The sequence below is a fragment of the Enhydra lutris genome, unplaced genomic scaffold (genome assembly GCF_002288905.1).
Source record: "Enhydra lutris kenyoni isolate GAN:26980312 unplaced genomic scaffold, ASM228890v2 scaffoldscaffold9, whole genome shotgun sequence".
Classification (NCBI taxonomy): Eukaryota; Metazoa; Chordata; class Mammalia; order Carnivora; family Mustelidae; genus Enhydra; species Enhydra lutris.
The window spans coordinates 22,861,417-22,884,406 of record NW_019154093.1 but is presented as its reverse complement, the minus strand read 5'-3'; the positions used below and the strand labels follow the sequence as shown (position 1 = coordinate 22,884,406).

General features: G+C 57.1%; 1 protein-coding gene across 1 annotated transcript in view; it reads left to right on the top strand.

Annotated features, from left to right (window-relative positions):
- Positions 1 to 17,539, top strand: part of LOC111143571 (GLIS family zinc finger 1) — a 215,583-nt gene extending 198,044 nt beyond the window's left edge. The window contains exons 5-10 of the mRNA XM_022497394.1: positions 1,508 to 1,618; positions 4,409 to 4,541; positions 8,958 to 9,114; positions 13,903 to 14,081; positions 14,692 to 14,859; positions 17,303 to 17,539. Coding sequence (XP_022353102.1) covers positions 1,508 to 1,618; positions 4,409 to 4,541; positions 8,958 to 9,114; positions 13,903 to 14,081; positions 14,692 to 14,859; positions 17,303 to 17,433 — 879 coding nt within the window. The 3' untranslated portion in view covers positions 17,434 to 17,539. The remainder of the gene's footprint in view (positions 1 to 1,507; positions 1,619 to 4,408; positions 4,542 to 8,957; positions 9,115 to 13,902; positions 14,082 to 14,691; positions 14,860 to 17,302) is intronic.
- The last annotated feature ends 5,451 nt before the right edge of the window (positions 17,540 to 22,990 follow it).

Genomic DNA, 22,990 nt, shown 5'->3' with positions numbered 1-22,990 from the left:
TTTCAGGGAGGCAAGCCGCTCACTTCTCTGTCTCTTTCTTTTTGCTCTCCCCCATTTCTTTAACCTGGCGGCTGTCCGTAGCAGCACCAAGGTATGGTCATCTCTTTCTGCTTCCCCTTCCCCATGAGGTCCCTGGGTCTGCGGTTGGACTGGCCTCTCCTCACACCAGTGGGGACAGAGTTGCCTGGAGGTTAGGGAGGGGTGGGGGGGGCAGTTCCACTGGGTGTGTCTCGCAGGGACATGGCCGTCCCCAGTACTTAATCTGAGACGTACCCCCTCCTCCACACACCCTCCAGTTCCCTGCAGTTGCTAGAGGCCAGAGGGCCTGGAGAAATCAGAACCACAAAGTATATTGGGATGGAAGGTTTCAAGCCCCAGTAGCAGCTGGAACCCCAAGCAGGGTCCTGTGGAACCCCCTACGGGAAAGCTCAGAATTCAGTTTAGAGCTGCTCCTTGAGTCAGTCCCTGGGACCTAAGATGAATCAGAAGGGACCTCCCCCAAGGAAATACACTATCTAGTAGGAGAAGGACACTGAACAAGGCCAGCAGTGCTGGGTGCTCAGTGCTGCCCGGGGGAGGGTCAGGGAGCAGAAGTGGAAAGAAGATTCCAGAAGGGCTGGGCAGATGGGTATACAAGGATGGGGGCAGGAGGAGGGGTGAGAACTTCAGCAGGCCCAAGTCCCAAAGGGCTTTCAGTGCTGGGAGATGGGCTATGTCAGAGCACACAAGGGAGCCATGGAGGGGTTTTCAAAGGTGAAAGCATGGCCAAGGGTCCTCTGGCAGTGGTGGGAGGTGAGATTGGGTCACAGAGAGCAGTGTGAGCCCCAGGCAGGAACAGGGGAGGCAGTAAAAAGTATAGATTGGCTCTAGATGAGCAATGAGATAGGGGCTCAGGGGAAAGTGCACAAAGGGCCCAGACCCCCGGCTTCCCCAGGCCTTTGTCTGAGATCCAGCTCCCTCCCAGCCTCCTGTGATCCCTGGACTGAGGATCTGGGTTTCTCACCGACCAGAGCAATCTGGGGTATCTGGAGCCACCGCAAGGTGTGGTTAGTCACTCCCAGCCCTGGGGCCCTGCCGTACTCCAGCTTGGCCCTGTGCTGTCCCTTCTCTTCCCCCTCCTCCTCCTCTAAGACAGCCACCTCACTGTACTCCTTGCCCACTTGTGCCTTCTCTGCAGCCGTGGGCTCACAGGGTGCCCTTTCCTCAGAGCCAGTGTCCAAGCTGGGAGAATGCTTAGAATTCAGGTGGCTCCATTTTGCAAGAGAGACTCAGCGATGGGAGTTGACTTCTCTGAGATCCCAGCATGAGGGTAGCAGGGAGTTACAACCCCTCCTTCACTCTGAGGCCTGGCAGGGCTGGCTGAGTGAGACCCCTCCTGGCTGGGGACAGGGGGAGGGACTGGGTGTGAGCCTGCAGCTGGCCCCTTCCCCCTGCGGCTCACAGAGTGCAACACTGGGCTGCCAGACAGCTGCTCCCTCACCCCACCTCTGCCCCTCTGATATTACAGAAGCCCTACGCCTGCCAGATCCCCGGCTGCTCCAAGCGCTACACGGACCCCAGCTCCCTCCGCAAGCACGTGAAGGCCCATTCAGCCAAAGAGCAGCAAGTGCGTAAGAAGGTAAGAGTCTCCATTCCAGGCCCACCTCTGCCAGTGTCTCCCCCCCACCCCCAGCCTCGCAGACCCCTATCGGGCGACAAGCCAGGTACCCGCACGCCTTGCCTGCATTCACCCTTCCACACACCTGGGGATGCTGCTGTCCATCGTCCGAGACCGGCCTCCCCGCTGGCCCCTGAGTTCACTTGCTCACCTCCAGCCGGCCAGACATCTATCCACCCACAGAACGTCCACATACAGCTTCTCTATCATCCATCTGCCCTCTCGCCCTGGCTCGCTTAGTTAACATTTGATGGCAGGCTCTGTGTGGGCAGAGTCCCCATCCTCTGATGGGGACCTGGCAGGGAGAGACAGACATAAAGAGCTCATTTGGTAGAATATAATAAAGATGACAGTAGAAGCCCACAGAGAATAGTCAGGGGTGCAGAAAAGGGGGCCTTAGCCTGTTGGGGTGGGAGCAGGAGGGACCCAGGGCAGTGGGGGGATGGAACTACCACTTGGGGCTCAGCCCACCTCTGGGCTCAACCCACATCTCCAGAAGAGCACCAGGGCGGTGGGAGGCAGGTACTTGAGTGCAAGGGAAGGGGGCGGTGAAGAGAAACACCAGGGCCAGTCCAGGGGTATCAGCGTGACAGCGGAGGACAGAGCAGGGAGAGCCTGTTAATTCACCCTGCAACATTTATGCAGTACCTACCATTTTCCAAGCACTGTTTTAAGAACTGTGGATAGGGCTGTAAGTCAAGCCGAGAGAGGCAGAGAGGCTGGAGAAAGAGGCCTGCTTCAGTCCTGGGGGGTGGGGATGTACAGAGATGGGTCTGGGACACACAGGGCTCTGCTGGAAAGACATGGCAGGGTGGAGGCAACAGCCAAGCTTGAGGCTTCGGTCTTTATCCTACACCTGAGCTGTCCGGTGACAACACCCCATCTGTCCTCACTGCGACAAGGCAGGGCCAAACTGAACCCAGCATGGATTTGTGAACCGCAGGGGAGACCACCAGGATCTCACCCCAGACATGCCCGTCTCCAGGGCCTGAGCTCTGTCCACTGCTCTCAGGCTGAAGGGCCCAAGCAGGGATGCGGAATGGCTTGGGCTCTATGCCAAGGAGGCTTCTATCCTGAGCCCACTGGTGCCCGAGGACCAGAATCCTGCCCCGGTTTTCCCAGGCCCTGTGCTTGGCTCGCACTGAGCCCCAGGGACCCGAGGCCGCAGATCTGCAAGCTTCCCAACCATAGGCATCCATTAGGAGCCATCGGGGATGATGTGTCTTGCTGGGTAAAGCGACCCTTGTATTATGACAGCTCCTTGGCAGCCCTGCTGCGTTTCAGGGAGAATTAGAAATGCTTTTCTTCCTTAATGCTCCTCTCCTGCTGCTCCTAATCCGATCGACATTGCGGTTTGCAAGAACACGCCTTGGCCCTCTTTTGCCAGAAACTGAATTTACATGGAAAGCAGCTGCTGGGGCAAGGAGCTGAGAGCCTGTCGGGAGGCTGGGCGAGCCATCCCCCAGCCTGGATGCCAGCTCTCTGGCCTGGGAGGGTGGGAAAAGCCTGCGGGCTGACTCTCAGCTGCTGTGCCGAGTGGGACCAGGCTCTTGCCTTCTCTGGGCCAGTTTTGTCCCAGGTGAAATGAAGAGTCTGGACAAGTCAATCTTCAGGGCTCTGATAGTCAGGCTTTGGGATTTCCCTGGGAGGGTGCAGACCTGCCTCATTGCCCCAGGTCCCAAGGGCCTCAACCAGCCACACCCTGTCCCCATCTGGCCTCTCTGGGGAGGTGAAGAACTTTGGGGTACAGAGCTCAAGCCTGCCTTTAGGACAACTGAGAGTTGTTGGCCAAAATATTTGCCAGCCCAGGCTGCTCTCAGCCAGCGACTTCAGTCCATATGTGGATCCAGTGTGCTGACTGTCACGTGACCATGTGGGGCTCAGCCAGCCCTTCGCACAGTACCTTCAACAAGCTCGTTCAAAGATGTCATCTCCTTACTCCACACAGCAGCCGGAGGTTGGGGGGGAAGTTGTCATTGCTTGTTACAGGCAGAGGACAGCTGAAGAGGTTAAGTTACTTGTCCAGTGTCACACAGGGAGTCAGAAGAGATGGGTTGGGATTTGAACCCGGGTCTTCTGTCTCTAGCCCTAGACTGTTTCCACTGCGCCTTGTGTTAGGAAGAAAGAAAGATGCAGGGACGGGGGGAAGGAAGGAAAGACACTTCCACTGTGCCCACTGTATGTTACACACGAGTTCACTGTGGCAGCCACAAGAATGCGCCACACAGTGGCTGCTTGGGGGAGGGCCCAGTTGCATCCTTGGACACCCATCTGGGCCGGTGAGTGAGGCTGTGCCTCTGGCAGGCTGCTCCCAGCCAGGAACTGAGTGTGGCAGACCCTGCAGGGATACTGAGGCAAAACCTCTGTCCGGGGGACACAGGACCTCTGACTTCCAACACACGGCTGCTCCCTGAGGACTCAGTCTAGGATGCTTCCACCAACCTCCTTCCCTCCCCCCTTCACTCCGGGTCAGACTTGTAGCTCAGCCCACAGCTCTCCCAGCCTGCCCAGCTCTCTGGTTTTCTCTCAGGCAAAAATCTTGGCCTGTTCACTCTTGTCTTAGCATCTGCATCTCAGCCCTGAACTAACCCAACATGTATAATTAGCTCCATTTCACAGATGGGGAAGCCGAGGAGCAGTGAGGTGAAGGGTCTTCCTCTGGAGCCCTTGCTGTCCGGTCCCCTAAGCCCAGTGTTGCTGGTGGTGGGTGGTCTCACACTGACACCCTCTCTCCCTTTGCTTGCTCCTCAGCTGCACGCGGGCCCTGACACCGAGGCTGACGTCCTGACCGAGTGTTTGGCCCTGCAGCAGCTCCATGGGTCCACACAGCTGGCTGCCAGCGACAGGAAGGGGGGCCGCCCCCTGGGCCAGGAGCTGCTCCCAGGTAGGTGTGCATGGAGGCAGGGCCGGCAGCACAGCCCTGCAGGAAGATGGTGAGGCTCTGTGGGCTCCCAGGGGCCACGCAGGCACCCACTCCCCTGACATACGTTCCTTCACCCTCTCCTGTGGCCCACAGGAGGAAGTCCAGGCTCCTTTCAGCCTGGCCTTCGAGACCTCACAAGGCCAGGTCCACCCCAACCTTGGCACATCAAACACGGTTCCTGAGCACCTCATGCTCCCTCTCGTCTCCAAGCCACTATGTACACGCGACCGGCCTCCTCTCCAGCCCTTCGCTGAGGCAGCTCCTGCACTTCCTTCAGGCCCCATGTCAGGGTTCAGGCCCAGGTCTCAAGCCAAAGTCCCATGTGCCCCACCAGGGCTCCACACCACCACAGCGGGCTTCAGAAGAGAAAACTGAGCCTCAGAGAGGCTGTCATCCCTTCCAGCTTCTTAAACTCTGCAGCCCAGACATGGAGCCCCTCGATCCCTGGGACCCTGCAGGTCCATCCAGCCGGACACTCAAAGCCTCTGGTCCAGCTGAGGTGGCCTGCCTGTCCTCCCTAGGCCCCAGCAGGAAATCCCTGCTGTGTGGCTGGTGGCGTGGCCTGACGGGAGATTCCCACTGACAAGACTGGTGTTGTGCCCCCAGCACCCCCCACAGAAACCACAGGATCAGAGAGGAAAGCTCTTCCCACCCTCTGGGATTTCTTGAATTACTCTAACCATCTTAAACATTTTTTATTTTCTCATTTTTAATGCTTTCCCCTCAGTGTGGAAGTAGCAGCAGACTTAAAACTCTGTCAGAGCCCTTACCAGACAGCCTCAGGAAGAGAAGGTGTTTACGCTTCCTCTGGGCTGCCCTTCACAGGGATCTGTGCTCACAAAGGTCTCTAAGGGCAAGGACACCCCAGGAGAATGGAGCAGGGATCGCACCCTCTTCCACGGGCTTCTTCTCACAAGGTCAGAATTGGTAAAATAGCAGGCGAGAAGAGACACAGGGATAAGGGATGTGTTAAGGATTCTGAGGCCCCAGCGGGAAGGAGGGCTGTGACTGATCAGCAGTGGCTGGCCTGGGGCAGAGGTCCCTGCAGCCCCTTCATTTTTAATATGGGGAGACTCAGGATTGGGCAGGAGGGGGACTGACCCAAGGTCACGTGGAAAAGTCAGTAGCTGGTCCAGGCTGGAAGTCTTTTCTCGAGGATACCGGGCCGGGGCCTCTCTCAGGGAAAAGGGCCAGACTTGGAATAGCCATGTCTTGAGGACCTGCTCGGGCTGGTCACTAAACGGACTCCCTCTCCTTCGGTCCCCATGAGCCCATGCTGCAGAGGAGAAGCAGAGTCACTGAGGCAGCAGCATGGGAGGACCGTCCGGGTAACCCCACGCCTGCTCTGACAGCGAGTGAGTGGCGTCTTCCCTGCCTCGAGTCTCACTTTCCCCCCCAGACCTGCTATGACAACAAATGTGATTGCAATGTGATTACGTCTATAAACCCAGAGTGGCAGATAATTTTATCACAAGTATTGCTGTTGTCGCTCATGGTGAGTGAGAAGAGGAACTGTGTACTCCCCCATCTCATGATAACGCACGGCCCACCATTTACTGAATCCATGCCAGGAGCTGCTCTGGGGACTATACATGCCCATATTAACAAAACCCTCACGTCCGCCTCAAAAAGTGCACGCTACTCTGCTCTTTTTTTTCCAGATGAGGGAACGGGTCCTCCAGAGGTTAGGGTTTAGTCCTCCAGAGGTTAAGGTTAAGTCCTCCAGAGGTTAAGCTAAGGCTCCATAGTCAGTCAATGGCAGAGGCCAGACTTGAACCTGGGCTGTCTGTGCAGCCACAGGCCTTGTCCATTATCAGAGAGTCTGCGGCCTCCTGGCCGCCAATGCTCCCCTCACCGTACTGGCACCTGCTGGGTACCAGGCCCCGAGCTGGTCCCTGTCTGCAGGCTGCTTCCAGCCCCATGGGGAGACGAGGAACAGCCAGGCAGGTGCAGAACTTCTGGATCCCTCTGCACGTCAGCCACTAGCTTCTGCAGGCCACACAGCAAAGGCTTGGGGTGCAGTTGGGAAGATGGTAGGGCCAGAGGTCAAGCACTCAAGGCTGATGATGGAAGATGGTGATTTATAGCCTCAAATGGTGCATTTTGGGGAGAGGCCAGCAGGCTCCATGGCATCTCCTTTCCGCCAGCCCTCGTGATGCTGTGCCACCATCATCGCCATTGCCGTCTGCCTACATGCTCAGCATGCCTAGCCCACTGTCTGCACAGGGCTGGACAGGGGAAGGTGGGCAAAGGCAGGGGGAAATGGGGCAGATTCAAGGAGTGTTAGGACAGAGAGGAGTCCAGAACAGAGTGGGGAGGGAAGGGGAGGAGCTTGCAAGGGTGACATTAAATGTTCATTGTCTAATGATAGTAAACTCCCAAGAACTTGTCTCTGAACTGGAAGGCCCAGCTCTCTTCACAGGAAACCCTCAGGAGCTTATCTGGCAGGCTCCTTTAGCAGACCCAGCGTAATGTGATGGGCAGCGAGGATATGAAAAGCACGAGGTCAGCACGGCTGAGGGAGAGAGAGCAGGATTTATCGGGATTCTAGACCTTCCTAACTGTCAGGCTTCCAGATTGGTTCAAGATGGCAGGTGAGACGCTCAGGAGAGTGGTGAGCGGAGCAAGCCAGAAGCAGTGCTGAGCCAGGCTCTATCCCCAGAAACCCCCTCCATTGCCTTCCTGACAGAGCTGGGGAGGGACGTGTGGTGGATGGATGGTGGGGCTGCCCTTGGGACCAGAGGTCCCCACAATGGGAAGGGATAAAGCCTGGAGCTGAGAGGCAGAGGGCCCCCCAAGAGCCCATTCAGAGCCCTGGCGTCTCACAGCCAGCCCACAGTGAAGCGTGGCCCACAGGCCCCTACGTGGACATCTCGGACATAGCCTGAGCTGGAACCCCAGGCCAGTTCCTTGGCCTGGCTTTAAGTAGGCTTTCTTTGGTATCACTTGGAAGCCTGATTCGCTGCAGTTCAGGGAGGGAGCCTCCCCTGGCCTGTTCAGTTCCTGGTGGTAGCTTCCTGAGCTGCAGGCCTGGGCGAAAGGGACCGACCTGGGATGGGCTAGCCTTGGAAGCCCCCAGCCACTGGAGAATGTAAAAGTTCCTTCTTGACTCCATCCACGAAAAGAGTGTGCTGTGTGCTCGGGTGGTCTTCGTGGTAAAGAGCGTTGGGTCTGGACCCACGATGCTGTTCAAACTGCAGCAGCTGACCCAGGCGAGCTCGGACTAATCAGTGTGAACCCGCATCAGAGCTCTGGGTGTGGCCCCGAGCCTGCAGAGTTGTCCCGGGCCATCAATATAATGACTTAATTTCTAGGAAAATGATGTCAGTGTCATAAAAGTGAAATAAATGTGGCCATATTTTAAAAGGGGAACAAAATTGGTCCCATTTTCTTCAGATAAAATAGAGGAAAAATTTGCCACCTCTGCTGGGTCCCTCTCAGGCTCTAGTCCCAGAGTTGGGGTCCATTCTCCCTTCTAATTGGGGTTCCTTGGTGAAGGCATTTGGGAAGCACTAGCCTCAGTAACTACTCCCAGATCCTCCATTAGATCCTTGTAGCAACAACTATGACCTAATGTCCTCCATTGATTCATTCCCTACCTGTCTTCTTAACAAGAGTGAGACCCTTGGGAGTAACAGGTGGTAGAAGGTGGTACCACCTTGCGGGCATCTTCTAGAGGTTTAGAATCATAGATGAGAGCATGGCTGCCGCCTCTCCTCTGTCGGGACCCTTGTGTTGTGTACAGCCTGTACAACCGTCTGTGGCGTCCCTTCTCATAGGTCTCCTAGGCCAGCCTGACATCCAGCGAGCACAATCTTACCCTGTCTTTAGGACCCCTCATGGTGGACATCCAGGCTGTGCTTGCATGTCTCTGGAGACAGGGAATTCATTTCCTCCAAAGGCAGCCCCTTACTCTACACCAGGTCTGCCTGTGAGAAGTATGGCCAAGCTCTGAGTCTCTCTCAGGCTTCTCTCCATTCCAGGATCCCTGTCTGCTTCTAGGGCTACACAGAACAGCTCTGGAGACTTGAGGCAGCATGCTCCATACAACCTACCACCCTAAAAAAATGCAAGCGTGTGCACACACACACACACACACACACAGCCTGGCCTGCTGATGTCTCTGACAGCCCCTTCTCAGTCCTCCGCTGCTTTCAGGACAGCCTCAGCCCCATATACAGCCCTGTAGCCGGGGCACAAACAGCGGAGCAGGGCCATCCCCTGTTTGTTTGGGCCCCCGACCTCCTGTTAATACAACAGTGCTGGTTTCACTTCGTGTCTGTCTCTTTCTGACAGCAGACACACAGCTCCTGGGTGGTTCACAACCATCTCTAGGGAGCGGCCGAAGCCCAGTGGTAATTGTTTGCTTCCCTGCAGGCATGTATCCTGGCTCTGTCACCCCCCATAACGGGCTCGCATCGGGCATCCTGCCCCCCATGCACGAGGTCCCTTCCAGGCACCACCCACTGGATGCCAGCACCAGTTCCCACCACCATCTGTCCCCTCTCCCCACGGCTGAGAGCACCAGGGACGGGTACGTACAGCAAGCCGGTCCTCCGGGACCACAAGCAGACACCTACCTGCACAGGGGCAGGTGAGGGGAGGTGTTCTCCACACTCCGTGGTTATCACTGATAATGCAAACTGTCAGCATTTATGCGGCGCTTACTGTGTACCGTATCCTGGACTGACACCTGTGCACAGTCTCATTGGCGCCTCAAGGCCACGCACCAGGCAGAGGGTGTTGGCACATGGACTTCCTGACGCCTCGCTGTGTGCGCTCCTCCTCTCCCCCAACCCCCGTAAGGGCGACTGCTGAAGACACTGTGCCCTGCCCTGCACCCTGGACTGCCTGACCGGGCCTCCTCGGGAGCCTCACTCCGGCTTCTCTTCGGCTCACGCCACACGTTTGGCGAGCAGGCTGCCTGCTGCTCACTCCGGAGGTGCTCGTCTGGCTCTCACTGCCACTTCTAGCAGCTGTGGTCACTGCCCCGCCCGCAGGGTTTGTCCAGGGGCCCGTCATGCAGGATCACTGCAAGGAGGAGCGGCCTCTTTCTGTATTCAATGTGGTTCCCATTGTGGCCACTTAATTGGCTGGAAATGGTAAATGTGCTAATTGCTGGCCCCTGGTGCTGCCAAAATCTGTTTTCCTTGCAAATGTGCGGAGGGAGTTCACATAGCCCTACAGCCTGCCCTCCCCGCCACTTTCACTTACACTAGCAGGACTTGATCAAACTTGACCCCCAAGGCCTGGCCTCAGTACCTTCCTTCTCTGCCCTTCCTCCCCAAGGCCACAGCCTTGGCCTTGGCATTGGCCTGCCCGTGCCTGGGGCCAGCCTGGCTTCATCACCAAATTTGCTGTCCAGACTCTGAACTTAGCTCCTTTTGCTACTTACTCATCCAGTCAGTCAGCGTCCAGTTACTGAGCCCCTGAAGGGGGCTGGCCCTGGACCCCATGCTCGAGTGACCAATGACCCCAGCCCTGGAGAAGCTCACCATGAGGGAGGGACGTAGACCCGCAGGGACTGACCACGCAGGACAAGGGCTCTGAGGGAAGAAGCAGAAGGGGCTGTGGAAGCCCGGAGGAGAGCGCAGTGCGTTGGAGGGCAATGCAGGGAAGGCTTCCTGAAGGTGGTGCTAGACAGGGCCTCCACAGTTAAGTAGCAGTTGACCGAGTGGAGAGATTGGGAGGAAGGAGCAGTGGGAGTGCAGACACGGTGAAGCCTTGAAGCCTTGTCGTGTTCTGGGAAACATGCACCTTTTTGTAGGATGACAAGCTCAGGAGGGAGGTCGCCAGGGCCAGATCACACGGCCTGTGGCGGAGCTATATCCAAAGGGAGCCAGGCAGTGATGTGGTCAGTTTGGGGAGGACGGCGTGGCCCGCAGTGTAGGGCTGGTTTCCAGAGGCAGCATCGAATGTGGGAGGGTGGCGGCCTGAGCCAGGGCTGCTGGGTGGAGAGGAGGAACACCAGGAGGCATCAGAGAATCAGCAAGGAAACGCAGCTGGGCGGGGAGGGAGGAGGCACCCGGGATGGGCCCCTGGGGAGGCAGAAGTGCCATTCATGGACTAGGGAAGACTTGGGGGGGTGCGTGCGTGGAGAGCCACAAAGAGGCAGCCTGAGGGGGAGCAGAAGGGGACCCAGAGAACCAGGCCTCCCTGAGCCTCAGTTTCCTCCTCTATAAAATGGGTATTAAAATCTTCTCCTTTAGGAAGATGGTGAGGAGCAGCCACAGCAGACACAACACCTGCTGGTTTTGTATGTGGCATCTGGTGCCAGTTCCACAGACACTGGGCCACTTTACCCCACCCACCCACCCACCAACTCAGGCCACCTGCTCACCCACACGCCAGCCCCAAAAATGTCTCCAACCAAACTAAAATAAACCACAGAGGCCTCTCCCCGCTCAGGCCCAGGCCCTCTGCTCTGCCTCATTCATCACCTGCCTGCCGCCTGCGTGTAAGTGTCCGTCAGGGATTCCTGCGGCGAGTGGCAGAGTGATGACAAGACCAGGACAGCCCAGCCTACCATCCAAGCGCCCGTGCCTGCTCGAGTCGTCCCAATGGACCAGGCACCCAGGCTCCCTCGCTGGGCTGTGGGAGAGGAGGGCCCTCAAGCCTGACAGCAGGCCCAGGCCCAGCTTGAATGGGTTTCTTTGTTCAGCCCCTGAGAAGAGTGGCAAGGCGGAGGGAAAAGGCCTTCAGCCTCCCCTTCCTGCCAAAGTCAATAGGGAAGGCCACTCGCGGCTCCCTGGTGGTTTGCTGGGACGTTTAAAGAGTTTGACAGAATTATCTGATTCACTCAAAAATATGCTAAGAGGGCCTGACTTCATGACCAAATTTATTTACCCTGGCTCAGAGAAGACGCCGAAAGGGCGGTTTTCCCCCCCAGCCCTATACGAGGTATGAAGCCCTCAGTCTGCCAAGCCAGTGAGGTTTTATATTAATTTTTATAGGTTCCAATTGAAGCAAAAATATTTGATTTAGGAATCATTTGCATGACTCAGAAGAGGAGCTCCAGATGATCTTTTTTCCTTTTAAAGAGTTCAGGTAGAACAGCGTAACCTCAGCCTTCATGTCGGCTGTGGAGAGAGTCGTGTTCTGTTTAATTTCACTGGCTGTGAAGGTGGCAAATGTGAATTTATGGCAGGTTTGAGACAGGAAAAACAAACTTTGAGAATGCATGTTTTTTTTTTTTTCCTCCTTCAGATCTGGTTCTCCTTAATTCTGCAGAGCTGTTAATCTCTGGGTTTTGTAGCTGAGTGATTAAAAAACCCGTTGGTTAGTGTTTATCAGCTGTTTGCGGTGTCCCCAGCCCAGGGCTGAGCACGGTGCCCCTGAGAGGCAAGGCCCAGCCCTCCCGCAGGAGCTCCCAGGGCAGGGCACCGGCAGGAAGTCAGGGAAGGGCTGGTGTGGGTGCAAGCTTGGGCCAGACGTGAGGCAGGTGGGCACCACACAGCGGGCCTGAAGGGGCGTAGGTCCCCTATGGGCCACCCTGCAGCCTCCCCGAGGGCCACACCTCAGCCCAGCCTCAGCCAGAGAACCTGCTGTGAGGACACACGGCTTACGCACAGCCTGCCACGGCATATAGACCACAGCGGTAGACCCTCTCCCACTTGACGGCTCTGTGAGAGGAGCCTAAAAATAGTCATGAGGATGATAAGAAGGTCATGGGGCCTTGATGAGGATTCAGTTCGTCAACTTGATGCTGAGGAGTTACCTGCAGTGTGTGAGATGGGGGGCTGGGAACCAGGGGCCAGCACAGAGGCCCCCGTGTCACCTTCAGCACACTCACAGCGGTGGGGTTCCAGACATCGAATGGCAGTGAGCAGAGGGTGCCCAGGCTGGAGGGAGCAGGTAGGGGGACCCAGCAGGGCTACAGACCTGGGGCCCACTGGCCTCTCCCTAAACCTTTCTCCATTTCAGGATAGCCTTGCTTCCCTCAGAAAAAGGGGCTGATCTGTTCCCCTAATGCATCATGCTTAGAGGGTAGGCAGGGGTAGTGTTTCTGGCCTATAACGGTCATCTTAGCTGAGACACTGGATTTGTAGTATATTTTAAGGTGGATGGTCCAACAGATCCACAAGGCAAATCAGAGAGCAGACACTCTGAGCTCCCCCTGCCTCTTCCCGCAATGCCTGTAAGGGCTTTACAGGCTGGTCCCCAGAGCCCCCAAGTCCATCTGGCCCCAGGGCCAGGCTGGTTCCTGTGAGCAGACCCTAGAGACATAGGGAGCAGCATGAGGAAAGACCCCACGCTGTATGGACATGCCATCCAGTTAGATAACCTGCCTCAGCTCTGCTGCGGTCAGGGTGACAGAACAGCTCTCAGCTACCATGACCTTATTCCAGACAGTGAGCTTCCAGAGAGCACAGGCTCAGGCCTGCCTTACCTCAGGCTCTATATGAATAGAGGTGGGGAGCCCCCCATCACAGGAGGTATGCAAGTGCAAGGATGGAGACAGAAGGTCCCTGAAAGCACACTGTGTGGGGGAAGAAAGCCCAGCTTTGACATAAGAACTATCTGCTTGTTGTCTTTCCCTACATCTTTATAATAATGATGCTGGCTCATGGAGGCTAAGAATACATGTGACATCATGTTGGGTGCTATGTCCACTTGGACTTACTTAATTTTACCCTCATCCTAACCCGTGAGGTCAGTGTGGCCAGGACTAGCCTGGTGAGCCACGTCTCTGAACCTTGCTGTTTTGATGTGTGAGGTGGACACAAGAAATTCTCTCCCAGGGCCTGAGGTGAGGCGGGGACTCAGTGGGTGGTGACTCTTAGTGCCGTGGGGCTGTCCAGGGCAGCTCTTCTGGGGCTTGTCCTCCCGGTGGCCAGAGCTCAAGTGCAGAGTGAGAGCAGCGTGGTCCTGCAGGGGTGGCTGGTACTTCACGCAGGTCATGAGAATCCCAATGTCCCAGCTGGAGACACAGCAACCCTGGGAGCAGCACACGGCTCAGAGACATTAAGCATCTTGCTGAAGTCCCAGCCAGTTTGAGCAGATGGGTTTTAAAACAGTTCTGTCAACTCCAAAGGTCGTTCTGATAACCAGTGTTCTTGCTGATTGCCAGTCCTGAATACCAGATAGAAGTTCTTCTTTACTGATCCCTTTGGACTTTCAAGCTTAGATGACTTTCAAATTTAATTCCAGTTTGAACATAATCCAGAGTAAAAGCTTCCTCTTCTAACTGCAGTGTCTTAAGTAAGAGCAGATCAGGTAGCAAGCTCCTCACGGCTGGAGGGAAGCAAGCAGCAGCAGCCATGTCTTTGGCCCCCTGGCCCCCAAAGCCTATCCTGCTGATGACTGCCTCTGTTCTCTTCAGGTTGGGACCCGGCCTCCTCTCCCCTATGGTCAGCCCACTGAAGGGACTTGGGCCACCACCGCTGCCACCATCCTCTCAGAGCCATTCTCCAGGGGTCCAGCCCTTCCCCACACTCTCCAGCAAGCCACCCTACCCACCTTTCCAGAGCCCTCCACCCCCACCTCTGCCCAGTCCACAAGGTAAGCCCTGGCTGGGGGCCTCTCTCCATAGATACCCACTGACTTCTGCTCAGGGTGCCTGAGGGGTATGGGGCACTGATGGGGGAGACAGTGGGGCATCAGAATGAGGGAGGGCGCTGAGGGTCACTGTGGGAGAAGCCAGGAGTCAAGTGACTTAACACACCTAGTTGGGGGCACTTCCTTGAGGAAATTCCATTGGAGGGGTGGGGTACAGTTTGTTCCATTGACAAGGCATTGAAGGGAACAGCATTGGCACTGACCAGGTGGGAACAGCCTGCAGCTTGGAGGAAGGACAGGGAGCAGGCATCTCAGGAGGTGGGGGTAGGGGGCCGATAGTCCCTTCCCTCAGAGCGCTGCGTCAGCCACAAATGACTCCAGTCAGTGGTCGCCACATGAGGCCACCTTACCCTCCCCTTCCAGCGGCCAGCAGAGCTGGGAAAGGGGCCCAGGACCGCTGGCACCTTCTCCCCCTGGAGCTCTGTTCTCTCCTTCACACCCAGTGTGGAGGGACAGGACGATATGGGAGACGGCACAGAGCAGCAGGGACGGTCCCTCTTGTCCCCGGGCACTCATCTTTCGCTGACACAGCCCCTGCTGCCTCCCTTTGCAGGGTACCAGGGCACCTTCCACTCCATCCAGAATTGCTTCCCCTACGGCGACTGCTACCGGACAGCTGAGCTAGCAGCCAGCGGGGACGGTCTGGCCGGGGAAGCCCACGGTTTCAACCCCCTGCGGCCCAATAGCTACCACGGCCTCAACGCACCTTTATCTGCCACCGGTAAGCCCCACCTGCCTGCCTCCCTTCCCTGACTGCCTACCATGGCCCAACCCCGGGCTGGGTGCTTATGTACGTTGTCCTGAAGCCCTGGGATGGCCCGAAGAGGCAGAGTCATCCCCACTTGGTGGAAGGAGACATCGAGGCTCCCAGAGGTCCCAAAACCCCACAGAATTGGGATTGGCATCCTGCCTGTCTCCAGATCAGTGTTCCTCCCACGTTGTCACAGCTGCTACGTGTCTGCGCACTGGCAGGTTTCTGAAGACAGAGAAGAATCAGGGAGCTTATAGTCCAGCTGATGTTGCCCTTTAACTATTTACTGAGCACCTACTGCATGCCAGGCACAGTTGTAGACCCTGGGGGTACAACAGGGAAAGAGACAAAGACGGATCTCTGTCGAACAGATGAAACGAGGCTGGAGTGGCCACACTCCAGGAAAGTACAGAGGAACACTAGGAAAGTACGGAGCCTAGAGGTTGTGCTTGTACCTTGTGTGGCATCTGTGTCCCCCCTATGGAGCCCTGGGCCTTCTGCAAGGAAGGGTCCTGCTGCAGTGGAGAAAGCCGGTGACAGGCCAGGGTGGACGGGCTCAGACCAGCAGGGCCGAGCCGATCAGAGCAGGGGCATCTGAGGGCTGGGGCCAACCCTCCCGGAGTTCCTCAAGCCCCACCCCAAGTCAGCCTCCAGGCCCGCAGCCAGCTGGAAGCTACAAGGTGTGGGCAGGATGGGGGTCTCAGACAGAGGGGAGCCTGAGGCCCCATGCCAGAGACCCCTTGGACAGCTCTGGGTGTGTGCAGCTGGGGGTAGAGGATTAAGGACATAGGGACAACAAGAAGGCCATAGACGAGTGCCCAGAAGCCTGTGGGTCCATCTGCACGTGGGTCCTATGTTCCCGTTCACACACGTGCTCTCCCGTCTGTGTGTGTCTTCTTTCTTTGCACATTTGTGGTGAGTGCCCGTGGTGCCTGTGCATATCGTAGGGCCCATACAAGCAGATTCCAAGCATTACAAGCCCCCCTGCGTGTTTAAGGAGCTCACAGGGCACAGGTGCTCATGTCTACACGCATGTGCAGATGTCACACTCATGCTGATGTTCGTGCACTGTGTACACGCGCTCTCCCTACCCTTTATTCCCATCTGTACACACACTGTACACACACTGTTCCCATTCCAGGACTCCAGTCTGTGCACACAGACTGCGTTCAAGCATGCTGTAAGCGTGTCTGGGAATGGGGGTGTGTCACCTCTGTGCATCATAGGCAGATGTGTACCCTCTCCCAGGGTGCGCACGGGGGGTGGGGGTGTATGTCTCCTCTTTGCACACGTGTGGGTTGGTGTGTGATGAGGCACTGGCCCCAATCCCAGCACTGCAGGCTCTCACCCTTCATCTTTCCCCTGCTCCATGCAGCCCGCAGCGGGGTTTCTAGGCTTAGCAGCAGGAACGAAGAACGAGCACAGGCAAGAGGCAGCTTCCATGCCCCACACCAACGTAGTGGATTCTTGTGGCCTCCTTTCTCCCCTGCTATCTGGGTGGCAGCCCAGCATTCGGGGCCCATCCCAGGACCCACAAAGCTGCCTACACCTCCCACCAAGCTGAGAATAGACATGGATTGATCCAGACTCACAGAGTGGCACTATGGGGCCCCAGGAGTAGTTCAGATTAATCCCGCTGCACAGATGGAAAGACTGAGGCCTGCCTATGTTAGGCTATAGAAATCTGTGACAGCAGCTCAGGGACCTGGCTCTTTGGGCAGGGACTGGATAAGACCCTCCAGGTTGAGGGCCTTTGAGCAGTGACCCCACTCAGACAGCATGTCCAATAGAAGAACCAGGTGTCTTGGGGCCAGATGGATCTGGGTTCAAATCCCAGTTCCCCGACTGACAAGCAGTTGGCCTTAGGCAAGTGTCGTGGCCTCTCTGAGCCTGTCTTCTCAGCTGTAAAAAGGGATAGTGACTCCTACCTCATAGGATTGTTGAGAGACTTAAGTGAGTTAAGAATTCAAGAGCCCTCAGTAAGAACCCAGTAAGTGCTCATCTCCTTCTTTGGGTTTCTTGTGTCTGGTTAGGTGAAGGAACCTGGAAGAGTGGGGATGGGCTGGGTTCCCTCTGCCAGGAGGGGACAAGCCCCCAAGGGCAAGAACTGTGATAGCCCTCCCTCTCTTCCCTGCATTCTGCCCTATAGTCCAGAACTGGGTGACAGACTGCCCCAAGCCAGCCATCTGTCTGTCCAGCTGCCCCGGCCCCTTGGGGGAGTGCTAGGCCTAGAGCATCTCCTCCCACCCACTGGCTCCCTTCTCTGGAAGAGTAAAGCCTCAGAGCAGGCCCTGCGGAAGACACTATGAAAGGGACCCTGGGCAGTAGGATGGGGTGAGGGGGCTGGGAAAAGACGATGAGGCAGAGCCCCTGCATTCTCCAGTCCGGACCCTGTTCCCCACTGCACCCACAGGCTACGAGGCCCTGCCACCACAGTCATCCGAAGACATGGCATCCAGCGGCCCCGAGGACTGCAGCTTCTTCCCCAACGGGGCCTTTGACCACTGCCTGAGTCACATCCCGTCCATCTACACGGACACCTGAAGGAAGGCCCTGCCTGCCCTTGCCCCCCTCTATGGCAGACACTGCTTTGCCCACTGGCCGTCTGTCCCCACCCTCTGGGCACCCAGCCTGAGCCAGCAGGCCGCAGCTCCCCACAGACTCAGGGTGCCAGGCTGTGGCGGCTGCCAGCACTGGCCAGGAGCGCCGGCCTGAGCCCGAGCTGGCGGCGCGGGGGTGCCCATCAGGATCCGTGAGCTGCAACTTTCCCTCGCCTGTGTTTTCCTTTTCTTTCCCCAACGGTTTTGAAATCACAGACCTCGTGTATATAAAATGTACAGAACTTGTTTTCCATTCCCCTTCTGGTTTTATATTTTGGGTTTTTACAAGAAAAACATTAAAAACTGGAAACAAGACGTGGGGGCCTGGTTGTGCCCGCAAGGGGGCGTCGAGGCTGAGGCGGGCAGCAGGATGGAGGGGTGTGTAAGGGAGCCAGGGCGAGGGGCTCGGAAGCCCGGGGGAGGGGGGCCGCCTCACACAGCCGCACGGCCTGCTGGTCCCAGGACCATGCCGCAAGGCAGGTGAGCAGACCAAGGCTAAGGCTCAAACTGGGTCCCAGATCAGCTGGCCTAGACCTTTGCTCTCTGAGCTGACTTCTCAGCCACTGGAACGCGCTTTCATGCTGGCTCTGGCTTCGGGTCAGCAGGGAAGGCCTGGGACGGCAGGACAGAGTCCACACAGCCTTCCGAAGATGGGGGTCAGGCTACACATAGCCTCCCCGCCCGGACGCAGATCCCCGCCCTACTCCACGTCATCTGGGAGGGGGGAAGGAAACCAGTTCTGAGGGCACTGAGGCTCACTCGGGGTTGCTGTCCTCCCCTGCCTGGCTCCCTCCCCTTCATCTAGGCCTGGACAGATGGCCTGGACAGCGTCCTGCATCTCACCACATCACCCTGAAGGTCACCTGGTTTAAAAAAAAAAAAAAAAAAAAAAAAAGAGAAGAAGAAGTCCTCCAGGAAAATTCCTATCTCGGCATTGCCGAAGTGAAATGAGATAAGGGGAGGCGTGGGTGTTGCAGACCCACTGTGTGCCAGACTCTCCTCTGACAGCTCTGTGGAGGAGCGTCCTGTCCTGAGGCAGGGCAGTCAGGAGTCAAACCCAGTTCAAAGACTGAGGTAGGGAGGCAAAGCAAGGTGGAAAGATCTAGTCAATCCTTTCTGGTTTTTTTTTTTAATGGTTTATGTATTTTATAGAGTGCTGGGTAGGGGAGGGGCAAAGAGCGTCTTAAGCAGACTCCACAGAGAGGGCAGAGCCCGACGCGGGACTCGATTCCACAACCCCAAGATCACGACCTGAGCTGAAACCAATAGTCGGATGCTTAACGAACGACACCACCCAAGCACCCCCAATCCCTTCTTTATAGAGAAGGAAGCTGAGGTTCAGAGAAGCCACCCAGCCAGGAGGTGACAGGATTAAGGCTGCCACCTGTATACGTGCCCGGTCTCCCCCTGCAACCTAGGGAGGCCATGCGTCCTGCTCTGTGTCCAGGCCAACCCATGGGGACCGTGTCTGGGGCTCCCATCCCTCTGCCTCCCAGCTGTTTCTAGCAAGTGAGGAGCCCAGCTTGGGAAGGACGAGGGAGAGCAAGGGTCCCTGGACAGGCTCTGTCCTCATTCAAGACCCCAGCTCCAACCAAGTGACCCCCCCACAACGTGCCGGTCACAGCAGTGACCCCCTGTCCTCCCTCTTCAGGCCTGGGCTGGAGGCTGAAACCGCTCCCACTCTTAGGAAAGTCAGGGCACCGCACTGTCCCTTGTCAGTCTGCCAGCCATCCACACTGTTGTACGTGGCCCTTTCCTTAAACCCTCGTCGCCTGCCCCAGTCAGAGGCCCATCTGTTTCCTTCCAGAGCCTGACAGTGACCCCATTTTAAAGATGCAGACACTGAGGGACCTGAAACAGCCAGAGGGTGGTAGAGCAGGGATTCAAACCCAGGGATGGGGCTCCAGAACACACACTCTCACCCACGGCACTTCCAGCCCTAAGGACTCCGGGCAACCTGGCTCCCACCTCCTGCTCCCAGAACAGGCAGTCCTGGCCTCCAGTGGGGAGATTCTGACCTAATGCCACACAGCACGTGGGCATCTGGGATGAGGACCCAGGGCTCCTGACTCCCAGGCGCCCCTGGTCCCGTAGTCCCAGCCTCCGCTGGTTTTATGGAACTAATTAGGTAGTGGCAAAATTCCTTTAACAGAGATGCCCCAGAATCAATACTACACGTTATTGTAAGCACTTAATCCACTCCAGATAAGCAGAATTAAGCTGTACAATGAGGACATATTTCTATTAATAATGAAAGGGCTGCGCTGTGAGCAGGAGAACACACAAGGAGCTGGCAGTTGGATCCCATTTAGTTTCTGAGAGAGAGAGGGAGAGAGGGGACAAAGCCAAAAAGAAACAAAAGAGAAAGAGGAAAGACAGATGAGCGAGCTGGAGACAAAGGCCTGGCACACAGTAGGGACTCAGTCATAGCAGCTTTCATCCTGACCCTGAATTGTAGATGTGACTGTCCCCTTCCCCTGCTGGGGTCTCCGCTGAGCCTCCGCTCCTCCTCTTGGCACTCGGAGGCCTCCCGCCTCCCAGACGCCGGCAGGTCTCCATCCTAGTCTAGGGAGCACAGCAGCGGCTGGGCCCCTGGGGCAGGATCCGCCAAGAGACTGGACCCGATCTCCCTTCCCGGCCACGCTTTCTTCATCCCTTATTTAGGAAACGCTGAGAACCACGGCCCCTCCTGAGCTCTGACCAAGTGCCAGGGCCTGCGGCCGGGACTGTGCTGCCATCACAGGGCAGGGTGCTTACTGCCCACCCCCCCCCAACACACAGGGGTTTTGGGTCAGGTGGAAGTGGTTAGTATCTCGTACCTGGAGCGGCCCTGGGGGATGGACCACCACCTGGGGCCCTATGGGGTCTGTAGGGCAATGGAGCTGAGTCTGCCCAAGAGCCCCCAAAGCGGGACCCAGGGTACAAGCTGCCCTAGTCAGCCAGGTGACCGCACTGCTCTTCCAGCCCAGCCACTCGGGGCAGCCCCTGCTGCCCTGCCCTTTGTCCAGTCCAGGCTGAGACTGATCTGTCCCCTACTCTGCCTCATTACTGTCTCCATCAGGGGCCCTCTGTCTTCCATCTCTTCCTGTCCCTCTGTTTTCTGTCCCCCTCTCCCTGTTCTCTGTCCCCATGTCCCTGTCTTCTGTCTCTTCCTGTCCCTCTGTCTTCCTTCCCCCGTCCCTACATCTTCCATTGTTCCCTGTCCCTCTCTGCTTTCCCTCACTTCTCCCCCTAGTCCCCCAGCAGCTCTTTGCCCCTGTACCCTCCATCTCCCCGTCTCTGCTGAGCCCTTTTGTCCCCCCATTTCTCTCCTTTCCGCTTCCTCTGCCCCTCCCAGTTCACCCCCGTGTCTCTTTTTCTTCTGTCTTTCTCCTGCCTTCTTTAACTGCAAGTCTTTCTTCTGTGCCCCATTCTCCCTGCCTTGCCCCCTCCTCGATTGACTCTTGCCTCTCTGTCCGTGGCCTAAGGCAACATAGAGCCCTAGTGCCTGGGGGAGAGGACCCAAAAAGGGCGTCCCAGGAGAGTGCTGGTGGGAAAGGCCCTTGGTGCAAGGGCCTCAGGTCACTCGACCCCTTCCTCAACCACCTGCCAGAGGTTTCTGGGGACAGCGAGTATCAGGAACTGCCCTTCTGCCCTTCATGGTCAGGCCCAGGGTCCCTTGATGGTGGGTACAGGGATTCCCCATCCCAGGATCTGCCTGGACTCCCTCTGACTCCAGAGTCTCTGTTGCTGCTGGCCCTTGGGGTCCCCATGATCCAGACCGTTAGAACTAAGAGGTCCCCTGAGGCCACCGGCTCCGCCCCTTCCACACAGATGGAGAAACCCAGGGCACATGGACAACAGGGCACGGGGCAAGGGGAGGAGTGGGGTGTGCCATTGGGACGTGCCTCTGCCCGCTGCTGTGAAGGGAGTGGGTGAAGCCCCCCTGGAAGCTCAGGCGGTGGGTCCTGCTCTGCCCTCCTCATGGTAGGCTGCTCGGCCCCTGCAGCACACAGCAGGCACTCAGTACTTGTTTGTCGAATACATCCGTGGGGCGTGAGAGCCAGGAGCGAGGGACCTGGGCCCCGTCTGTGCAGAACCTCATGCAGATCAGGGCCATAATACGTATTTGTGAGCTCACCGCCCCGTCCAGCCCCTCAATTTCCGAATGAAAAGACTGGTCCCAAGAGTACAATGTGTCCACAGTTTACAGAGCAGGACAGTGGCCAGCAGTGGAGAACCCAGGCCTCCGGGTCCCCAGACGGCCTCTGCCCAGCCCATCCTGCCAACCCACGTGGATGCCCACCACATCCCTATGCCTTCCTGCTCAGCCAGAACCGACGTTGTCTCCGCAAGGTGAGGGTCATTAGCCCATTTTGCAGAGTTAAGAACTGAGTCCCAGAGAGTGAGGGCAGAGCTGGCATTCCAGAGCTGGTCTGTGGCCCCAGCACTGGGCCCCAGGGCCCTACCGACTTGGGTCGTGGGGAGCGGCCCGTGGAGATTTGGCACACTCCCTTCTCTGCCAGCCCGCGGGAACCGTTCGGCTTTTCTAAGTCCTGATTTATATACTCGCCTGGGCCGTCAGCCCTGCCAGGGATTTATAGGTTTCTAAGTGATCGTGTCTCTCGAGGGAAATGCAAACGGGGCGTGAACCAGGAAGGAAAGGCTGCGGCCTCGGAGCCAAAACTCTTCAGTTTACTCCCAGGGGCCCCAGGCCCGTGGCGCAGCGGGCTCTGCAGAAGTCCATCAAGGGGCCGGGGAGGCAGCGGGCCTCCAGTAAGCCACGTGCCAGGCCTTTCCACCAGGAGACGTGCCGGGTGTCTGCAGGAGGGTGGGGACTGCCTGAGCTCCCACGGGGCTGGGGGAGCATGGGATGTGGGGCTGGGTTTGGTCAGAGCAAGGAACAGGGCCAGCCTGGTTTCAGGATCATTTGGAGGAGGTGGGGGCATGAAGGGGATGGAAACAGGCTTTGCCTCAAGTGGAAAAGTTTGAAGCTGGAGAATGGGCCCATTATACTCTTCTCCAGGGCTGGTTATAATAATCTTTACACTTTTGTGGATGTTTGACATTTTCCAGAAGAAAAAAAATGGACCCAATCCCAGTGTGGCCAGGCTGGGATTTCCTTGCTTGTCTGGCAGCCTAGATGGGTACAGAAGGCAAATTCAGACTAGGGCCCTAGAGGAGGGTCTGGAGCCCAATTTCGCCTCTACTATAGGCCTATCTTGTCACAGCAGCGGCCATTTGGGAGGCTTTGTGTCCCCAGAGCCTAATACAGTGCCTGGCACACGGTTCTCTAGATTAACTTGCCACTGACCAATTAGAGTGTCTGCAGAACATGGGCCAGGACAGGGAAAAGTCCCCTCACCTCACACCTGAAGCTGGCCACAGGTGCTGGAAGTGTGGCTCGGAGTACAAGAGACATGGGGGACTCTGAAGACACCCCCACAGCTCTGCAGAGTGCCTGGAAAGAGGGAGCTGACTATCCTGGGAGACCCCCGAGCAGGCTGGGACCCCAGAGGGTG